The sequence below is a fragment of the Scaptodrosophila lebanonensis genome, unplaced genomic scaffold, assembly GCF_003285725.1.
Source record: "Scaptodrosophila lebanonensis strain 11010-0011.00,11010-0021.00 unplaced genomic scaffold, SlebRS2 tig00000024-arrow-pilon, whole genome shotgun sequence".
Taxonomy (NCBI): domain Eukaryota; kingdom Metazoa; phylum Arthropoda; class Insecta; order Diptera; family Drosophilidae; genus Scaptodrosophila; species Scaptodrosophila lebanonensis.
In genome coordinates, this window is record NW_022060538.1 from 1,549,552 (window position 1) to 1,570,375 (window position 20,824).

The 20,824-nt window shown below is 38.1% G+C and overlaps 2 protein-coding genes across 4 annotated transcripts; both read left to right on the top strand.

Annotated features, from left to right (window-relative positions):
• Nucleotides 1–249: 249 nt before the first annotated feature.
• On the top strand, nt 250–3,315 carry LOC115620896. Of its 2 annotated transcripts, none has more exons than XM_030514384.1 (5): nt 250–795; nt 858–1,022; nt 1,083–1,359; nt 1,423–1,705; nt 1,776–3,315. In XM_030514384.1, the coding sequence occupies exons 1-5, from the start codon at nt 381–383 to the stop codon at nt 2,979–2,981; spliced, it is 2,346 nt and encodes a 781-aa protein (XP_030370244.1). In that variant the 5' UTR covers nt 250–380; the 3' UTR covers nt 2,982–3,315. The 2 variants fall into 2 exon arrangements, with proteins under 2 accessions (XP_030370244.1, XP_030370245.1); XM_030514385.1 differs by having other exon boundaries at nt 861–1,022.
• A 10,652-nt stretch (nt 3,316–13,967) lies between these two features.
• Nucleotides 13,968–16,145, top strand: LOC115621412. Of its 2 annotated transcripts, XM_030515060.1 has the most exons (4): nt 13,968–14,271; nt 14,325–14,511; nt 14,575–14,857; nt 14,905–16,145. In XM_030515060.1, exons 1-4 carry the CDS (start codon nt 14,214–14,216, stop codon nt 16,132–16,134), a joined length of 1,758 nt encoding a protein of 585 aa, XP_030370920.1. In that variant the 5' UTR covers nt 13,968–14,213; the 3' UTR covers nt 16,135–16,145. The 2 variants fall into 2 exon arrangements, with proteins under 2 accessions (XP_030370920.1, XP_030370919.1); XM_030515059.1 differs by having other exon boundaries at nt 13,970–14,511.
• The last annotated feature ends 4,679 nt before the right edge of the window (nt 16,146–20,824 follow it).

The following is a 20,824-nucleotide window of genomic DNA, read 5'->3' on the forward strand; positions in this document are numbered from 1 at the left end:
AGCGTATGTGGAATTCTAATTCCCCGAGCCCCGACACACTAATTATGATAAAATATGCATACAAATACGATTACATTGAAATAAGAATACTCGGCCATTCACAAAAGATATGAGGGCCCGCCTAATCATTACAAAATATTCTCATATGTGGACGGTTGCTTATATTTAAATCGTTGTCGAAACATTTATTATGGAAAACCGAAAGGCAATTACAAAGTTAGAGCCGAAAGATAAGAATTCCATTGCCGAACCAAAGTATTAAGCTGCCGACTATAAAATAAGTTAGGCCATATGGAGCTGCGATAACAAGCGCGGCAGTATACAGAGAGTCGACGTTGCGAGCAGACCGCAAATAAGTGTAAAATAGCGAAAAGAAAAGTATGACAAGAATAAAATATAAGCTTATTGACCAGCGAGAAATCGACGACGAGAACCTCGAGCCTAATGATACAAACTCAGACCGAATTTTCCTCAAGGCTACCTTTACGTGTGCCATTATTATGCTCGTTGTCGTGTATAACTGGCAATTTGGAAAAATCGTCAACTTCGGGCAACTGCTGATCGAAAAACAGTCGATGAGATCAAATCATCAAATGCCATTAAGAGACATTGAAGAGGGAAAATTCAAGGAGCTTGCCGAATCAACTAATCAGGAGAAAAGTTCTACACAAGCGCTTGAGCCTACAAGTTGGACATTGCCTAGCAAGATATTACTCGCCAAAACAGATTCGACAAAGATGAGGACTACGATGCCACCCATAAGGCAAACCACGTCTTCTTTAATCGACGCACATGGTAATCAAACTATTCAAGACTTAAACAAACTAAACCAACAGATCCCAATATAAATCATAAAGCAGAAATTACTCATGCGGAAGAGTTATCTACAACGACTATTTGGAATGCAAATGCGACGGCTTTTGTAACAACGTCAAACACGTCATCTACGACAAACTCGATAACAGTGCGCACCATAACACCACCCAGAGGAAGAACCACTTCCTCTTCAACAGTCGTGCCGGGTAAGAAGCGGAGGGTTTTGCTTTTAAGCATATACATGTAAGAATTTTGGATACTTGCAGGGAGAACCGCGGCAGCTGATTCCGAGATAGGGGATAAATATTTTGTGTATACCTCTCAGTGTCATATGCCCAAGGTGAATCCATTTTCCGCAGATGCGCTTAAAATATTCAAAAAAAAGGAATACAACATTTGTAATAAGAGTCGAGATCTAATTACCGTAAAATTCGATAGCCAGGACAGTAGCTACAAACTCCATATGAACGATGAGAGCATTGGCTGCTGTTACAAGACTATTGAACGTTCCGGAAGTGGAAAAAAGGCGGATGACAACTACCTGTAAATACCTTAAAATTAAAACATAGAGTATGAGAAATCACAGACCAGTATCTTACTATCCAGCCTGCTCCCTTGTAGTAATTTTCACCAGGATTTTGTGGTTCCACAGCATGTGAAGGCCATCATCACAGAGTGTCAGAAAATGAATACAACGAAGGTGCTTCAAGAGGACGCTTTCGCTTTTGTTCATCCACCTCGCAACAATACCCCCGATAAGTCGATAAAGCTAAGCGTTCTTCTATGGGGAATCGACTCCTTATCCAGAATAAACTTTCAGCGTACCATGCCATTGACATACAAGTATCTGAGAGACCAGTCCTGGTACGAGCTACAGGGCTATAATAAGGTAAGTAGGCCATGTCTTGTTGGTCTTGTTGCCTTTTTTCCCAGAAGCAAGCGCATTTTTTTCCTAACAGATGGGCGATAATACGTATCCCAATTTAATGGCGTTACTAACGGGCTACAACTCCACAATGGCCTATTCCCTTTGCAAGCCGAAGAACGTCGGTGGCTTAGACGCTTGTCACTTCCTCTGGAATGATTACAAGGAGGAGGGCTACGCAACCGCCTATGCCGAGGACTGGGTGAAATTTGCCACATTTAATTACCTAAAGAAAGGATTCCTGAAGCCACCCACTGATTACTATCTACGGCCATTTGTCATGGCCATTGAAAAGACATTGATGAGCAAAAAAAAATCTGGCATTCCAGACTGTATTGGTCGCCGACACTACGCCGAGTATATCTATGACTATGCCATTGACTTCACAAAAATCTTTAAGTCTCAACCCTCCTTTGGCTTGTTCTGGACCAACTCCTTCAGCCACAACTCCTTCTCGTTGCCCTCCTCCATGGATAAGAGAACTGTCGAGTATATGCGCACACTGGAGAAGAACGGCATCATGGAAAACTCCATCATTCTCTTCTTCAGCGATCATGGCATGCGCTTTGGACCACTTCGAAAGTTGAAGAGTGGTTTTCTGGAAGAGCGCATGCCAAACATGTACATTTGGTTGCCCAAATGGTTTCGCAAGCAATATGCCTCCTTTGCTCGAGCATTGGAGCTAAATAGGAACCGCCTGACATCAAACTATGATATCTATGCCACGCTCCAGCATATATTAAAATTGAATACGTCGGCCGCCGATTTGCCTCGAGCTGATGGATGTCCCGATTGCCACAGCATTTTCTTCGAGATGCCGGAGAACAGAACTTGTTCCGATGCGGGAATTTCCGAGCACTGGTGCACGTGTAATATGTATGAAGAGTCTAAAACTATAGATGCGGTTGTGAAGAGGCTGACATCACAATTGGTTGAGGCTACCAACGAATACTTAGTAGCCAGGAACCTTACAGATGTATGCAGCAAGCTGACCCTCCACAAAATTGTTTCAGCCGAGACCAAGGAGCAGCTCGATGCGAATAGCAATTTTATGGCTTATCGAGTTCAATACGAAGCGAACCCGAAGAAAGCGCTCTTCGAGGCGACTACCAGATGGAACAGACAGACGGAACGCATCGACATCGATGTTAATGACATAAGTCGCTTAAGCAAATATGAAAATGACGCCAAATGCATAACCGACAAGGAGGCCAAGAAATATTGCATTTGCGCCAAGTGAGCGGAGGAAATCATGAAGAGCTACTATATTTGTAATACTTAGGGTATGGGGGCGTCCCCAAGCAGAGCAATCGTGGCATTTCTTCTTCTGCTGTGCCGGCTTGCCATCATTGATAAGAAAATAATTGATAATTGGCTAGCAACAATTAGCCATGTTTCCTGGAAATGCGGGCGCACTTACGCATTTTTTGCGGGCTTTGCTTTGCCTACACCGATCTGTTGATAAGCGGACAAATGGAATATGCGTGTTTGAAAGGTGCTATCAAATTGTGTTAATATGTATGAGTGATTACTTTCAAATTGAACAATTGAAATACATACTTATGCACAAACAAGCTGTTCAGCATTCGATTTATCTATTATAGAGTACTTACAGGATACAATAATGTTTGACCATCAGACTTACGGAGCTCTAATCTTCAAGGTTCATTGTTGCAAGTGGAATTTTTTGTTTGTTTTCAAAGGCGTATTGATAAACTAATAAACACAGTATTTATTTATTATATTTATCAGCCTTTGCTAGCAAAATATAAGAGAGCTTGATGCCATTACAAAAGATTAGCAATAAACATTTGCAAATAGTGGCGATAAGGGCATTCGTTTAGTGCTTGTAAACAAATTGCACTTCATTTTGTTCAAGAAATGATGAGTATCTTACCAAGAAATACAAAGAAATAACGTTAAATAAGTAGCTTCAGAAATTGTCAAGTGCTTTTGTTGTTTTCGTTCAAAGATATCGCTAAGTGCTTAGTTCCATTTTCAATTGATGCTTGTTCGATCAAAACCTATTAGGTATTGCAAGAGTGGTGCTCGGCTGATGTTTAAATACTCTTTTATTCAACTATTTATATTTTTGATTACTTAAAAAAAGAGTTTGTAGTTTCTAATAACGTGTGTTATGTTTATGTGTAAGGCTTTGTTTTATTTGAAGTTGAATTACAAAGTATTGTTCATTGTAATCTATGGCGATAGATCATATTTGTTGAAAGCAAACAATTAAACTTGAAAGTGCAATGAGAAATAAATGTAAGCATAAGGAATCTTGACAGATTTAGTTAATACTTAGTTCACATTTAAATAAGCCTTAGAGATATCAAATTGATGTGAATAAATTGAATCACATTTAAGACTGGACATAAGTTTTACATTTTAGTTATATTTTATTTTGCTTATACATATCATAACGATAAAAGGTATATAGTATGTATATACATACTTCATTAAATGAATTACTTGCTATTTGAATTAACTTTCTTAAGCATTTAATATTTATTCGCTTTTTATGAAATTGAATCAAATCCACGGCGTTGGTTTAAAATTCGTGCAAGCAATTTGGCTTTGTAATGAAAAGTCAGTTTTTTCCCAGTCTAACCTTATGTTCCTGGATGCCCTCCGCATAATAGGATTTATCAAAACCAAATAGGCGATTGTAGCTGTAACGTTTAACCGCTTGCTCAGCGGCTACCAAGGACTGTTCAACTATCTGATACTGGCGCACGCTCAGTTTTCCGGCTCTAGCTCGTCGGCTTTAGGGTGGGAATCCATCCAGCTCAGAAATAAATATGTCGGGTGCTACTCTAACTATTACATTACAATATTAAAACAAGTAAAAAAGCTAAAGTCGGGTGTCCCGACTTTGAAATACTCTGTACATATGTTTAGAACAATTATAGAAATTAAAAAAAATTTAAGAGAATTACAAAAAAAATTTTTGATTGATTTTACCTCTTTTTTACCTCCTTTTCTTGCAAATGAGGTTCAAAGTCCGCTGCTCATGCGCGGGAAAATTCAAATTCAGGGAATTGAGCCACTGCCAGTCGCTTCTTTAGAGTTTGCTTCCGTTTTTACTTTATCGCAATAACCTGTAACCAATTTTTATATACTTATATGGACTGACTACACCGTACCCGCTGCATTAAAAACTTACCCCTTGTATTTGGCGCAGACAAAGAAAAATATTAAATTTTCCTCGTTCCAATTATAAATTCGGCAACGTTGGCACTTAAGCAACAATATTTTCATCATGTATGTTTAAACATGTAAATTTTGAAATTAGTTTAATTTTGAAACAACTTAAAGAATACAAATAGAAACTGCACTATCACGTTTCACGGCTTGAAATTGTGATGGCGGCCTAACTATGATGGGACAGCGTCTGGGGAATTTAGAAATTCCTGAGAGAGACTTTCTCCCTTTGCAACACATCCAACGCCCATTGCAACCCACAGCAAATTTCGCTATCGTCAGCTGGGCGGTATTTAAGCCCAGTGCTTCTCAAACTTTGCCTTAAAGAGAAATATAGCTACAAGCGCCACTACACGATTTCTTTCCTCAAATTTAAATCCAACGTTTGGAACAACAACAATCTGAAGGGCTTTACATATTCAGGTAAAGAAACATTGGACTTATGTTCAACTTTGTATACCATGTGCGAATGTATGTAACAGGTAGAAGGACGCGTGGCAGACCCCACAAAGTATATATATTATTGATCAGTATGAGAAGACGAGTAGATATAGCCATGTCCGTCTGTGTGTCCGTCCGTCTGTCTGTATGAACGCAAGGATCGCAGCAAGTATAAGAGCTAGAATAACCAGACTTCGTATTCAGGTTCTCCTGAGCCCTATTATATTATTACACCCCCCCCCCCCCCCATTCCCCAGCAATTCGTGATTTTTCCAAAACTCCCGAAATTTTTGAAATTTCGAATTTGGTTATTACATCACGTTAGTGATTATGTGTCTGTATGCCAAGTTTCATGATGATAGGTCAATTATGAAGAAAGTTATAGCCATAAATATAAGCTTTGCCCGCAGCTGCTGTTGTTGTTGCTGCTTTAGTTCAACTTTGTGCTGCATACATACAGGCATAAAAACTCGCAGAGATACGACTCTGGTGTATATTTAGTCGGGCTTGCTCGACTGTAGGGTTCTATATTGTTTTACTCTTGAGTAACACTTATGAAAGTTGTTTTATTCATAAACATTGGTGGACCGTCTGTCCGATATAGAAGTTGGCATCTACAAATTAAAATTAGATTGGCATTGATTATTATTTTAATATGTATATTGACCTAACAGTTAAAAATACTTTTACACTCGAGCCCTAATACTCAAATATCCAGGCTTTCAGGTACGTCGCTTTATAAATATTCCTTTGAAGCAAATAAAAGTCGCAAAAATGTCAAATCTACATGCATACACCACAAATCTAAGGACACTCACACACAGATATAAAATTGTTATGCGGCACTCGCAATTCCTTTTTTTGTATTTGACATTCGTCAATATATCAATATCTGCTCACACATCCGCAAGCAATTATGGTGTGGGCGGGTGCGGGTGTATATGTGTGTGGGTGTAGGTGTGCATGAGTGTATGGGATATTTATGTGTGTATTTTAACTAAACATAAATTCAATTGTTGTTTGACATTGCAGTTGTTGTTGTTGTGGTTGCCACTGCTGATATTTATTCCGGCTTCAGCGGTCGTGCGCCGAGAAGGGAGGTCCTAACTCACTGCTGAATAACTTTTGGTTTATTTATAATGGAATAGAATAGAAGTCGAACGTGTTTGTGTGACAAACGAAGTACTTTAGATTCAATTACTTGTCTACAGAATTCATAATGGAATTCCAAATAGCTCTTGCGTGTACATAGCAACCAGAATGCCGCTGAACTGCTCGTGTATATGTACATATGGCCATCCATTAATTAGACTTGAGCGCACTTCAAATTTTTAAAATTACGGACAAACTAGGATACAATGGATACAATGCAATTGATAGATCACAAATTTAGTAGCATTGTCTGTATTTAATTGAATTTCTATTTTAAACAAACATAACAAATACCTTTATGTTGTTGATTTAAATTGAAACCTTTAGACTCAAAAGAGTCGGGGAAGGGTTTAAAAAAATAAAATAAATAAAAGTTTTATTATTTACAGATGATTAATTCCTCGTTTGCAAAATAAATTCATGACAATGATCGCAATATACATTAAAATAATTAACTCTGACTCTCTGATGTATCTGGATATTATGTGCGCGGGTAAACAAGCCTGGCTAAACAAAAATCATATTTATTTCAATAATACTTGTTTTCTGCTGTGAGGGTGAGTTCTATCGGAGGTCAAGGTTTTTTAGTTGGCTTTCATACCTTTCAAAAAATCAAAATCAAAGAAATAGAAAATGATTATTAAACGATTCGTATGGCAAATCTAATCATTTTTCAATTCGAACTCACTTCTCTAATTACCAATTAATACCATATAATGACAATGGTGAAGCCCAGAACACCATTAAAATTGTTGGCCAATTCAAAACTAATTGACAATGGGCTGAAGGCTCTTGTATATCTGTTCATTTGCGTTTATGCAACACACAACATGGCGACTACAAATCAGATTTGTAGTCAAGTGTCTGTCTGAATTATGTAGCAAAGACACAAAACAATTTATTTACTTGTCTCAGCCAGAGGAGCATGCAAGCCAAGGACTATTTGTATTTGGCACTCAATAAAACCAACCCATGCTCGAGTCCTCCTCTGCCTTGACTGTTTTGGCTAACCGCAGCCAAACAGGCGGCCCTAGGGGGTTTATTACTTGCATGTGAAGATGTATACTATACGAGTACGAGTACCCTTCGAGTTACTCCCGAACTTGTTGTTCATAATCAGACGCGGATGGCTTTTGGAAAAATAGGTTGCAAAGGTTAGGATTTAAGCTTATAGAATGTCCGACTATATTGTTTAGCAGCTCGATCTGATTAATTAGTTGTGAGTCTCAAATTACCTTGTCCATCGTGCGTGACATCAGCAGGACTGAACCCGAGAAGTCGTGCAGAGAACGCTCATTTCATAAGCACACCCACTATGGTTATTAATGAACGTTTTCCAACTTATCACTATATATTTATGCAACATCACGACTTTTAGTCATTGATAATTTGCTATTCGATTGTATCTCTTGCACACACAGACACATTACTCATACGCACTGTGCGAGTGCGTAGCGTGCAAAAAATCAATAGCAATCAGTAGGCAGCTTAGAGTTCTGTGTATATTTGTACGTATGTGCTATGTCTTGGTTAGCCTACACGCCCATAGGCGACAGCAAATCCCTGCTAATATGCCAAAGCACGCAATGACCTTGCAGTTTACTTGCCACACACACACACACACCCCTGCCTTGCACTCGACAATACACACCCCACAAACACACTCCCTACTCGCACGCATACCAAGCTGCGAGCTGTTATAATCGAAACCTTAACCAAAACCAAAACCCAACCATGCCTAACAAAGCGCTAAGCGAGCCCTAAATCCTTTGAGAAATTAGTTGCCTAGTCTCTGCGACCAGCCGATTTCTCGCACAGTGCGTCAAACGTGTGGGCGGAGCGAGTAAAAATCACAACTCCATTTATTGTGATACCAAAGCAAAATAAAAATCCAAACAAAATCTGAGTACGTCCAAAAACTAGAAACTTAGCTCAAGAGTCAATTGCGATGAAAAAAGATCATGTTTATTCAAAATACTTTTGTGAAAGCTTTGACTTATAGTCATCTCTTCATTGCCGCATTTGATTCAAAACGTAAAGTTATGTTTATAATATCATTAAAACAGTAATTCAATTTTAGCTTAAAAACCAACATTATGTGAATTAATTATTAAGTATCGTATATCAAATGTACAATTGACGGTATTAACGAGCTAAATAGCTACCTTCGTTTGCTCTGAAGCTATATACTCTTTACTGGTCATGGGCCTCGAACAATATATAGGCAACTAAGTCAAATGTGAGGAGTAATGATTGAAAGAAATTTGCGCTTTTCAGAATTAAATATCGCGTTAAATTATTTATGTTGTGGTCAGTAAAAGTAGTGTATTTCAGATTCACTTTTTCGAAGTGATTTTCTATCCATACCCTTTTCAAATATTAATAATATGTATTTGAAGTATCATCTGCTGTAGGGGCTTCCTATTGTAGTTTCAGTTGATTGTCTTCCTCATAAATTAAACATTACATTACATCATAAACAAATAAATAAATAAATAAATAAATAAATAAATGATAAGACTTCTTCCTTTTGTATATTTTGTGGTAATTGTAAATATTAGAACTCTAAAATAAAACTTCGAAGACTTAACAGAATTGACCTATTAAGCCGCTTATCTCTCACTTGATAACAGCCAGTTTAAAATATGTTTTGGTTATACTCGTACGTACTCCATTCGTTCACAAGTCGACTTAAAATTTCGAAATTGTGGCCACAGGCTGAATCACTCGGTCGGTACGTCGGTCCTTTTGTCGAATGTCGTCCGCCGGATTTGCTTCTTGGCCTCTCCACTTTTACACAAGATTTCTGTTCCTTCTCAAGCTTTTTGTGTATTGGTGCTGTATGTTGTTTTCTTTCTCGTCGGTCATTTTTCCGCTGGGCGCGGACACTTTCTGGCTGCAATTTAATGAGGTACCCATGCTACCGTAATGGCGTAATGCCGCTGGTCCCAAGTTCTTGTGTTTATCATAAAGTATTTTCGCTTGCCTGCTTTCATTAAGCGGTTTAACTTTTGTTTTCGATTTCAAATGCGCCGCAAATGCCAAAAGGTCGCATTTGTGTGTAAGTCTCTGCTTTCCACGCCCACTCATAGCCAGTTAAGGCCGCCAGTCTGACGCATATTTCACAGAAATTTCGACACAAATTACAATTTTGGTTCTTTTTCAACAAAACAACCAACAGTTTTTTGTTTTCTTTTCCAACTACAATTTTACACGGCCACCACACAGCTTGCAGCTAAATTTGTTCTTTGTTTCAAATTAGCTTTTTTTAATGAAGCTACAAAACGAACTCATATAGTGTGAAATGGGCAGCTTCACAACGCTACACCCTCCATTACCCGAAAATCATTTCATTGTAAAATTAAATTCAATTAAATTAAATTCAGTCAGCATATCATTATGTATTTGTATTTGATCATCTGCAATTGTTACAAGCGAATGAATTAATCAAATGAGATGCAGCCGCGACTGCATGAATAAATCATGTTGCGAAGGCGGCAATAATTCGGAATGGAGTGATCAATATACATATATATAAGTATGTACTATGTAGGTATACGAGTATATGTATATACCTATGAGCTTATAGTTCTGATTCGAATTTGATTGCGATTCTGATTATAAAATTAACCAATCACAGATTTTTAAAAAGAGATATACAGTGGAAAGGCAAACTGTAATTTTTTACACGGACACACATTGCTTTGTCGACTCCTTTGGTGATACTGATTAAAGATACTTGTATATAGTATACTTTGTTGGAGCAAACGCCTACTTTTCATCTGATATACACTTCCAACGACCAAGTTTTCCAGTCAAAACAAGAAAGGAATGCTAAAGTCGAGCAGGCTCAACTCTTAAATACCCTGTACCACCCCACAAAAAAGTAATTTAATTAATTAATTAATTTAATTTAATTAATTAACTAAATTAATTTAATTAATTAACTAAATATTAACTAATTAAATATAAAATATTCCATACATGCATACATACATTTACATTTACAAGTACATCAGAATCGTGTCTATGCGTGTTTGTGTACTTGTACATATGTATGTATGTGTGCATTGGGCCTGGTTATATGGCTATAACTTTCTTTTTGATCATTCTATCATAATGAAACTTGGTATACGGATATATAATTACTAACCTAATGTGACTACCAAATTTAAGTTTAAAATTCCAAGAATTATGGGAGTTATAGAAAATTGGTAATAGGGGGGGAGTGGGGGGTTGGATCAGAAAAAATGAACAAACTTGTCCTTTCTCGGTCTCAGGAGAATCTGTATACCAAGTTTGGTTATTCTAGCTCTTATACTTTCGGAGATCCTTGCGTTCATACAGACAGACAGACGGACAGACAGACGGACAGACAGACGGACAGACGGTCAGACGGACAGACGGACAGACGGACATGGCTATATCGACTCGGCTTGTCATGCTGATCAAGAATATATATACTTTGTGTTCCATGTGCACTCGCACAAAACTAATATACCCTTGTACCCTTTGGGTACAGGGTATAAATATGTTCTGTAATCAAAAAAATCGAAATAGAAACCCCTCAGGCGTAGTCTCCGAAAAAAAGTCACCAAACAAACAAAGACGGCCAACAGTCTGCGCCAAAAACAAAAAGAGAGAACGCTACAGTCGAGCAAGCCCGACAATGTAATACCCTGTACCCAGGTAAACTTCCGTCACTGAGTTATATGCGCCCATAGCAGCAGCAAAAAGAGGAAGAAGAAGAGCGAACTTGTTGCTGCAGTTTGTGAGGGTTGTACTGGCAAGAATTTGTTTTGCTAATAACTTTTCTTAGAATTGACCGAAGTGAATAAAACTATAAACAACAGTAGACAATTATACATAAATTATGTGTGCAAAGTTTGGTTTAGGTAGCATTTGAAATGTGGACGCTATTGACGAGGGAAGGGGGGGAAAATTAAAAAAAAATAAAATAAACTCGTCCTTTCTCGGACCTAGGAGAATCTGGATGCCAACTTTGGTTATTCTAGCTTTTATTATTTTTGAGATCCTTGCGTTCATCCACACGGACAGACGGACGGACAGACGAACAGACGGACGGACATGTCTAGATCGATTTCTCTCGTCATGCTGATTCAGAATGTATATACTTTATGGGGTCGGAGATGCTTCCTTCTGCATGTTACATACTTTGCACAAACCTAATATACCCTTTTTACCCTACGGGTACAGGGTATAAAAATGGCGTAACAAATTGTTAAAATTAGACGCTCAACATTGCAAAACATAAAAAATGTCGATTAGAAAGCTCCGCAGTCCCCAAACATTTTCTTTTTTCTGTTTCGCGATGGCACGACCCATAGAAAATTAAATCAATTGGCAGTGACATTAAGGCGGCAACCAGACAGCTTGTTAACACAGGCAGTTGCAGGGGCTTCCCTTTGTTCACATGCTCGACATGTTTTCCAATTCATGAGTAGAACAACTTAATACTCATATTAAAGTCGACTAGCTGGCATGCAAAGCCCAAAACTTAAATCATGGTCAACAGTCCTTTTGGGCAGCCCTCAAATTGATTTAAGTCTGGAGTGTGGGTCACGGTATTTAAGTGAGTGCCAAGCAATAGAAATGCAATCAAAGCAACAGGCAGAGTACAAGACCGGCCTGGGAAATTGAATTGCAAGAAGCAAATGCAATTACCAGCAACTAAATAAACAGAAAGCAATGCAACTTTTGAATTTTTAATTTCATTGGTGTGCAGCAGAACTTGACAGTTTAGTTTGAAAAGGAAGTGGGTGTTGGTTTTGCAGTTCGGGAGGTCATGATGTTCACTGGACTTGCCAGTCACTAGTGAATGCAAGAAATCAGAGATGGAGCAACAGATAGGGTGAATAGACAGACAGTCGAGTCTTGCCGCGATTGCTTTCAATCAAGGCAATGGTGAGGGACGACACTGGACAACTCGGGCATAATTCTAATTCATTTTCAAAAAGTTGAAATTCAATTGTTAAATTGAATTTCAACTCAAAATATATACATGTATACTAAAAAGTATTGCATGAGTAACACAAAAGGCATAGGGAGTCAATTTGAATTTGAATCAAAACCACTTTTTGACCCCGTTAGGTAAACAAACTGTTTCAACAGGTTGTCTCGCTAATTTCTTGTTCAAAACATAACTATCATTTGTAAGAAAGTTATAATCTTTTGCTTACATTCATAGATAAAAATACCTCAGCAGACACAACTGTAGTTTATTTAGGCCCTAATTTAAAAAAGATGTTCTGAAGGCACAATATATACAAGTATTAATTCGTTTTTAATAGCAGAATATTAAAAAGGATTAGAACTATATCAACTCGTGCATTTCAATTAATTTCTAAGTTGGTTTAATCAGACTATTTCGTCAATAAGCAAAGTGTTCATAATCTGTGGCGTCTTTTCGGGGTGATTCTTTTCGTTTCGATAAGCTTGATGAAATGAGGCAAAATACGCCAAAGCCCAATAAGAAAGCTAGGCCTTCCCAGTGCACACATTTGTTTAAACTTAACAGCAAAAAATATTATGGCACGACTGCCCAACTTTTCTTATGAGGTCAACGAACAGCCAACAAATGAGGAGCACTTTGTATAACTATGAACTGCCAGTCGCTCAGCTGTGGCCAGACCTTGAGACCGAGACCGAAACACAGCATTATGCGAGGATGTATTCCATTTACTTAAAGCTTTTCTTGTCGTCTGCTTTCGACCAATCAGCCCAACCCACGTAGCATATTTTTGGCGCACCTAAATGCAAATTCTGAATATATTGTAGTGAGCGAAATGCTCTTTAAACGCTTCAAAGTTATTTTCACTTTAACCTTATATGTATATTATAATTTAATTTTGTGCTCACACAAATATACACGCAACAAACGCGGCATTAGCAAAGTAATTACAGCAACCGCAATGAAGGTAGAAGCAGCCCCAGTTCTTCCACTTGTTACCGGGGGCGAGAGACTCCCATTGTTATTCATAGCCATAGAGCCTACTTATGTGTGTATGTGTGTATATGCTGTTAAAGCATATCTGATTAGTAAAAGGAATATATTAAGTTCTTGCTTTTCTTTTCAAGTATTTAATATATTTTGTGTGAAAATTTCGTGATTTATTGTGAAAATAAAAGACAACTACATTGCACTTTATTTTCTCCTGTTTTTTGGAATTGACATTTTCAGGATATATGACGGGATGCTAAGATTCTCATAAAAGAGATAAGGGATGCTTTTTCAACTCGAGTTTCTTTTTTTGTGAGTTAAGTTATCACTTGTAGTATATAGTATGTCAAGACCAGAGCTACTTAGATGAAAATGTGAAATAAACACTCTAATACCTTAAGCAACTCTCAAGCTATTTTCAGAGTAGCCGAGAATCGATAAGCCAGTATGCCATGAAATTAATGAAATTTCAATTAAGTGAAAAATTAATTATAAATACTTGTACGAATTAATAATGTTTAAAATAAAATCAAGAAAGTATGACAAGAATAAATTATCATATTGTCGGCCAGCATGAGCGCGACGAATCTCTAACCTTAGGTAACAAAAATTTCGGTTTAAAATGTTTAAAGGCGGCCTTATGCTGTTCCACTATTCTGGTCATTGGCTTGTATATTTGGAAATTAGATTGGTCACCGATCTTAAATCAGAGTAATGCACAAAACAAAATTTTATCCAGTCATATCCCAGCTTTTTTCAACATCAAGGATAAGTATTTTGTGTATACCTCTCAATGTCACATGTCGAAAGTGGATCCATTTTCAGCCGATGCTCTTCAAGTATTCCATAGAACTGAATATACTAAGTGTGGCTTAAGTAAAAACCTTATAACCGTGAAATTCGATAGTCGGAAGGGCACTTACATTCTTCATATGAACGATGAGAGCATCGGCTGCTGTTACAGTCCTATCGAACGCGCTGGAAGTGGGAGGAAAGCAGATTTCAACTATAAGTAAGTGTTACGATATGAGAGCATGTAGAAAGAAAACTCAACGTCGAATGTATTACTTTATAGCTTACTGCCTTGCAGTAATTTCCACCAGGATTTTGTGGTTCCACAGCATGTAAAGGCCATCATTACGAAGTGTCACAAAATTAACACAACAAGGGTTCTTCAGCAGGATGCTTTCGCTTTTGTGCATCAGCCGCGAAACAATAAACCAGAGAAGTCGAAAAAACCAAGCGTTCTGCTATGGGGCATCGACTCATTATCCAGAATAAACTTTCAGCGTACTATGCCATTGACATACAAATATCTGAGAGAGCAGCTCTGGTTCGAGCTGCAAGGTTACAGTAAGGTATGTGGACCATTTATATCACCTTTCATTGAACAATTTCACCACAGATCGGTGTCAATACGTATCCCAATTTAATGGCATTACTAACGGGGTACAATAATTCATTGTCCACTAAATGTTACAAGTCAAAGATTTTTGATAGCCTAGATACTTGTCATTTGATCTGGAAAGATTACAAGCAGGAGGGCTTCGTCACTGCCTATGCCGAGGACTGGGCAAAATTCGCCACTTTTAATCATCCTCAAAAGGGATTTCTTAAACCCCCGACTGATTACTATCTACGGCCATTTGTGATGGCCATTGAAAAGACATTGAAAAGCGAAACAAAATCTGGCATTCCATATTGCTTGGGTCGCCGACACTACGCCGAGTATATCTATGACTATGCCATTGACTTCACAAAAATCTTTAAGTCTCAGCCCTCCTTTGGCTTGTTCTGGACCAACTCCTTCAGCCACAACTCCTTCTCGTTGCCCTCCTCCATGGATAAGAGAACTGTCGAGTATATGCGCACACTGGAGAAGAACGGCATCATGGAAAACTCCATCATTCTCTTCTTCAGCGATCATGGCATGCGCTTTGGACCACTTCGAAAGTTGAAGAGTGGATTTCTGGAAGAGCGCATGCCAAACATGTACATTTGGTTGCCCAAATGGTTTCGCAAGCAATATGCCTCCTTTGCTCGAGCATTGGAGCTAAATAGGAACCGCCTGACATCAAACTATGATATCTATGCCACGCTCCAGCATATATTAAAATTGAATACGTCGGCCGCCGATTTGCCTCGAGCTGATGGATGTCCCGATTGCCATAGCATTTTCTTCGAGATGCCGGAGAACAGAACTTGTTCCGATGCGGGAATTTCCGAGCACTGGTGCACGTGTAATATGTATGAAGAGTCTAAAACTATAGATGCGGTTGTGAAGAGGCTGACATCACAATTGGTTGAGGCTACCAACGAATACTTAGTAGCCAGGAACCTTACAGATGTATGCAGCAAGCTGACCCTCCACAAAATTGTTTCAGCCGAGACCAAGGAGCAGCTCGATGCGAATAGCAATTTTATGGCTTATCGAGTTCAATACGAAGCGAACCCGAAGAAAGCGCTCTTCGAGGCGACTACCAGATGGAACAGACAGACGGAACACATCGACATCGATGTGAATGACATAAGTCGCATCAGCCAATATGAAAACGAGCCCAAATGCGTAAAAGATATGGTGGCCAAAAAGTATTGCATCTGCGCGAAATATATACCCATATTAAAGAAACATTGATTTTAACAGTAGTTTAGCTTTAATATCTTGCACTAAAAGGGTGAAAAGGTAATAGGTAGAAATGCGGGTAATGATGGCATACATCACAGTACACTGTTTTTAGTTCTTTTCGAAACTAAAAAGGTAACTAAGGTTACTTGTTTGCTAATGTTGTTGCACTGACACCGTCCTAAATCAATTATCGACAAGAAAAGCGCGATGTCTCGCCAACTCGTCAAACTGTAAGAAAAGCCAGAGCCCCTTATGCAAACAATTGTTTAAAGTTAACAATAAAATTATCATGGCACGACATGCCGTCTCAGGCGCGACCGTGAAACTTTTCTCATAAGTTCAACGCACAGCCAACAAATATGGAGCACTTTGTGTAACGTTAACTGCCAGTCGCACAGCTGTCTAAGATTTTTCTCGTTCGTCTGTCACCTGACATTGAAATCGAAACGCGGCATTATGCAGGAACCACCCTCATTGTCCTTCCCGTCTGCCTTCCTCAATTCAACCAACGCAGCATACTTTTCGGCGCGCCCTTTTTATACTCTGTACATGAAATGTTCAGAAGCATATTAGGTTTGCGGGAGCTGAAAAATGTAACAGGCAGAAGGAGGCGTGGCAGACCCCACAAAGTATATATATTCTTGATCAGCATGACGAGACGAGTCGATCTAGCCCTGTCTGTCTGTCCGTTCGTATGAACACCTGGATCTCAGAGACTATAAGAGATAGAGACACCAAATTTTGCACAAAGATGCCTTATGTGTGTATTCTATACGAGTCTGTTTTATTTTTTTGATTTCCCCCCCCCCCACTTCCCCCCTATGGGGGTTTTCCCGAATTTCCATTCGTATAATCGCCTATATCTCGGAGACTATAAGACCTAGGAACACCAAATTTTTCCAAGATGCCTGTGTGAATACGCAGAAAATGTATATTTTGGAATTTCCCTCCCTCCCCCCTCTTCTACGCAAATTGTGATTTTCTCCAACTCCCGTAATTCTTGGAATTTCGAAAATTTTGCAAATACCCCTAATTAGTTATTATGTGTCCGTATGCCAAGTTTCACTATGATAGACCGATTTAACAAGAAGTTATAGCCATAAATATATTTGCTGCTGCAGCGCTGCTCAAGCGCTGCCCGCGGCTGTTGTTGATGTTGCTGTTTGGTTGACTGCTAACATGTTTACACAGACACGAATAGATGCACATAGGAATATGTACATACACTCACACAGACGCAATTGCTATGTAAATGTGCAATTATACACCATTTACGTGAGTTCAAATACCGAGAAAGGTAAAATCGATCAACATTTTTTTTTTAATTTTCTTAATTTTTTTTTATTTTCTATAATTATTATAAACATATTATATTACAATTATATTAATTATATTATAATTATTATAAATATATTATTATAAATATATGTACAGAGTATTTCAAAGTCGGGACACCCCACTTTAGCTTTTTTACTTGTTTCAAATTGTGGCTGAGAGAACGAAGAGCCCTGTAAAGGTATTTTTAATCGTTCTAAGTATTCTATTTGCTAGCAATTGACATGTCTTTTTGTCACTGTTTTCTGTGTGTGTACATAAATTAATTTTGCGCCCACACGCACACACCAACGCATTAAAAAAGAAATTATAGCAACCGCATTGGAGGTAGCAGCCCCAGTTCATCCTCTTACATATCTGTTGCCAGGGATGATAGACTCCTAGTGTTCCTCACATACAGTCATTGTTCGACCTTGATTAACAATAGCTGTAAGTAAAAACAGTAATATAATAAAGAAGTTAGTAGCTACTTTACAGTGTTACCCATTTTAAAAATTAAAGTGGAACTAGAATCGAACTATTTGCAGGATCATGGCATTAATACTCGTATTTCGAAATGATAACGCCCTAATAATATATACTAAGTACTTTGGCAGCTGTTACTTTACATCGAGTCGATCCGTTTTTTATTAATCAATTGATAATATATTAGTTTAATAATATTTTAATATACCTTAAATATCAAAACTATTTCTTGTATTATTATTTTCGTAGAGTATATATCAATTCTAAAATATATACCGATGTATTAATCATATACTCGTATATATTTTTTCTATAGCATTTCAGCATTAGGATCCAATAAGCTTTTTCAAAGACGTTATTTGCTAAAAATTCGCTAGTTAATTATATTTGTATGAACAGAAAATGATTTTCAACTGCAAATTTTAACTACCGAAAGGGTCAAAAGGAAAGCAGTAAAGAATAAGAAAAATTACAATTTACACAGAGTTGGCAGCAAAACTTAATGAGATGCTCCACAGATTTGCCGAAGCGGACACAACGCGACTTCCGGCAAGCCCTTTGGAAGAAAAATACCATTAATCAAGGCGTGCGCAAACATATATAAGATTAATTGACCAGTTTCTTCTAAACGAGTTAAGGGGCAGCGCGTAGATTCTGCCGCTTGGCCGCTTGTCATTGACATTGACCGCAAGCAATACGGCTAATGGCTGTGCGCGACGAGAAGGCCACGTGGTGTCTCAGTATTTATTGCTGTAGTTGTTGACTTTTTCGATAAATGTTCTGATGAATTTGGATTTAAAAGCAAGCTAATTTTTTACGGTGTATAATTTAGACAAATGTTGTTTTTAAATCTGCAATAATAAATGCTATGCATTGATATAAACTATATTTTTAAGCCAATCAAAGCGCTATTTTTATACCCTGTACCCGTAGGGTAAAAAGGGTATATTAGGTTTGTGCAAAGTATGTAACATGCAGAAGGAAGCATCTCCGACCCCATAAAGTATATATATTCTGAATCAGCATGACGAGAGAAATCGATCTAGACATGTCCGTCCGTCTGTCCGTCTGTCCGTCCGTCTGTCCGTCTGTCCGTCTGGATGAACGCGAGGATCTCAGAAACTATAAAAGCTAGAATAACCAAAGTTGGCATCCAGATTCTCCTAGGTCCGAGTAAGGACGAGTTTATTTTTTTTTTTTTAATTTTCCCCCCCTTCCCCCGCTACAGAATTTCGTCAATAGCGTCCACATTTCAAATGCTACCTCAACCAAACTTTGCACACATAATTTATATATAATTGTCTACAGTTGTTTAAAATTTTATCCAATTCGGTCAATTCTGAGAAAAGTTATTAGCGAAACAAATTCTCTACAGTACAACCCCCACAAACTGCAGCAACGAGTTCGCTCTTCTTCTTCCTCTTTTTGCTGCTGCTATGGGCGCATATAACTCAGTGACGGAAGTTTACCTGGGTACAGGGTATTACACTGTCGGGCTTGCTCGACTGTAGCGTTCTCTCTTGTTTTAAACTAAATTACATGGGAAAATGTCAATTAAGTACTTCAAAGTCTTATCATCATCCAAAGATTCTGATGTCACAGTTCTGATGTCTTCCACCAATATTGCAGAAGCCTTTCAAACATGATGATTCGAATACTCAAATGATCAAAGCCGATATGCGTTTCAGAACCATTCCTAATCAAAATTAATGAGTAAATTATATTCTTTTGAGCACAGTCGTAAAATTTAAATTAAATTTTAATTCACTATACTTTCCTACACACGCTCCTATGGCATAAGTAAAATTATTGTATTATTATTATTTAAAATGTCGACTGACTTTATAGTTTAATCAAAAACAAGTATAAAACATGCGTAAATCGTACGGGAAATAACATTTGCATTTTTCATAAAACATTAGCGGATCGATCACCGCACATTTCTGTTTCTAATTACTTCAATTAATCACAATTTAACGGTATTATCTAGCGCCCTATGTTTCAATGAACTCAAAAAATCGACTAACAGGAAACATGACATTTGTCTGAGCCCATTTAATTGTTGTCTGCTCTTTTTGCAAAAGTCAAGAGGAACAAAGAATTATCTGTTGCAAAAAGCCATGTCACTTGTTATGTGAAGAGATTTTATTGTGCCAAATAAATCATGAACGACCATATCCTTGGGCCTAAGAGTGTGCACGACAATCGTTGTTTAAAAAAAAAAATAAATAAATACGTGAAAGTAAACAACATGAATGACGGGAAAAGCACCACAATGGTAGGCGTTTAATATGTCGGTGTGCAGGGCTGGCAGCAGGGCAGGAGCGGCGTTTAAATTAATACGAGTACGTATAAATAAAATGAAACAAGATGTGCGTGTAAAAGAAACTTTACATATGCTTGTGTACTTTTGAGCGCTGCAGGTTGCCTTTCTTTGTGCGCTGGTTGTGCTTAAAGGAACCTCTTTTCTTCATTTAGTTGCTCGCATCTGCTGCTGCCTGAGGAAAAGTGAAAGTTAAACATTATTCTCGGAATGCTTACGGTAATTTAAGCCAAAAGCGTGCCTGGCATACATACGAGTACTACTTACTATATGCTTACTACATTAACATATTGACTGAAGCGCAACCACGCTTTGTGTGGGCATTGAGTATACGCCATGTGTTAGCCACAAAAAGAGTACTCTGTTATAAAATGTCATTCGCAAAAGGAAATGCCATTGTTGCTTTGGTCCTGATTTTTTTGTGGGTAGCTATTAAAGGTCCGACTCAAACAGCATTGCTGCATCCTGCAAATGTCAATGCAGGTATTCGCTTTCACATGGGTAAGAAAACACGCAAAAGTTATGAAAATATCTGTAGGCCGACGCACAAGCATGTTCATGCGCAGTATCGTTGCT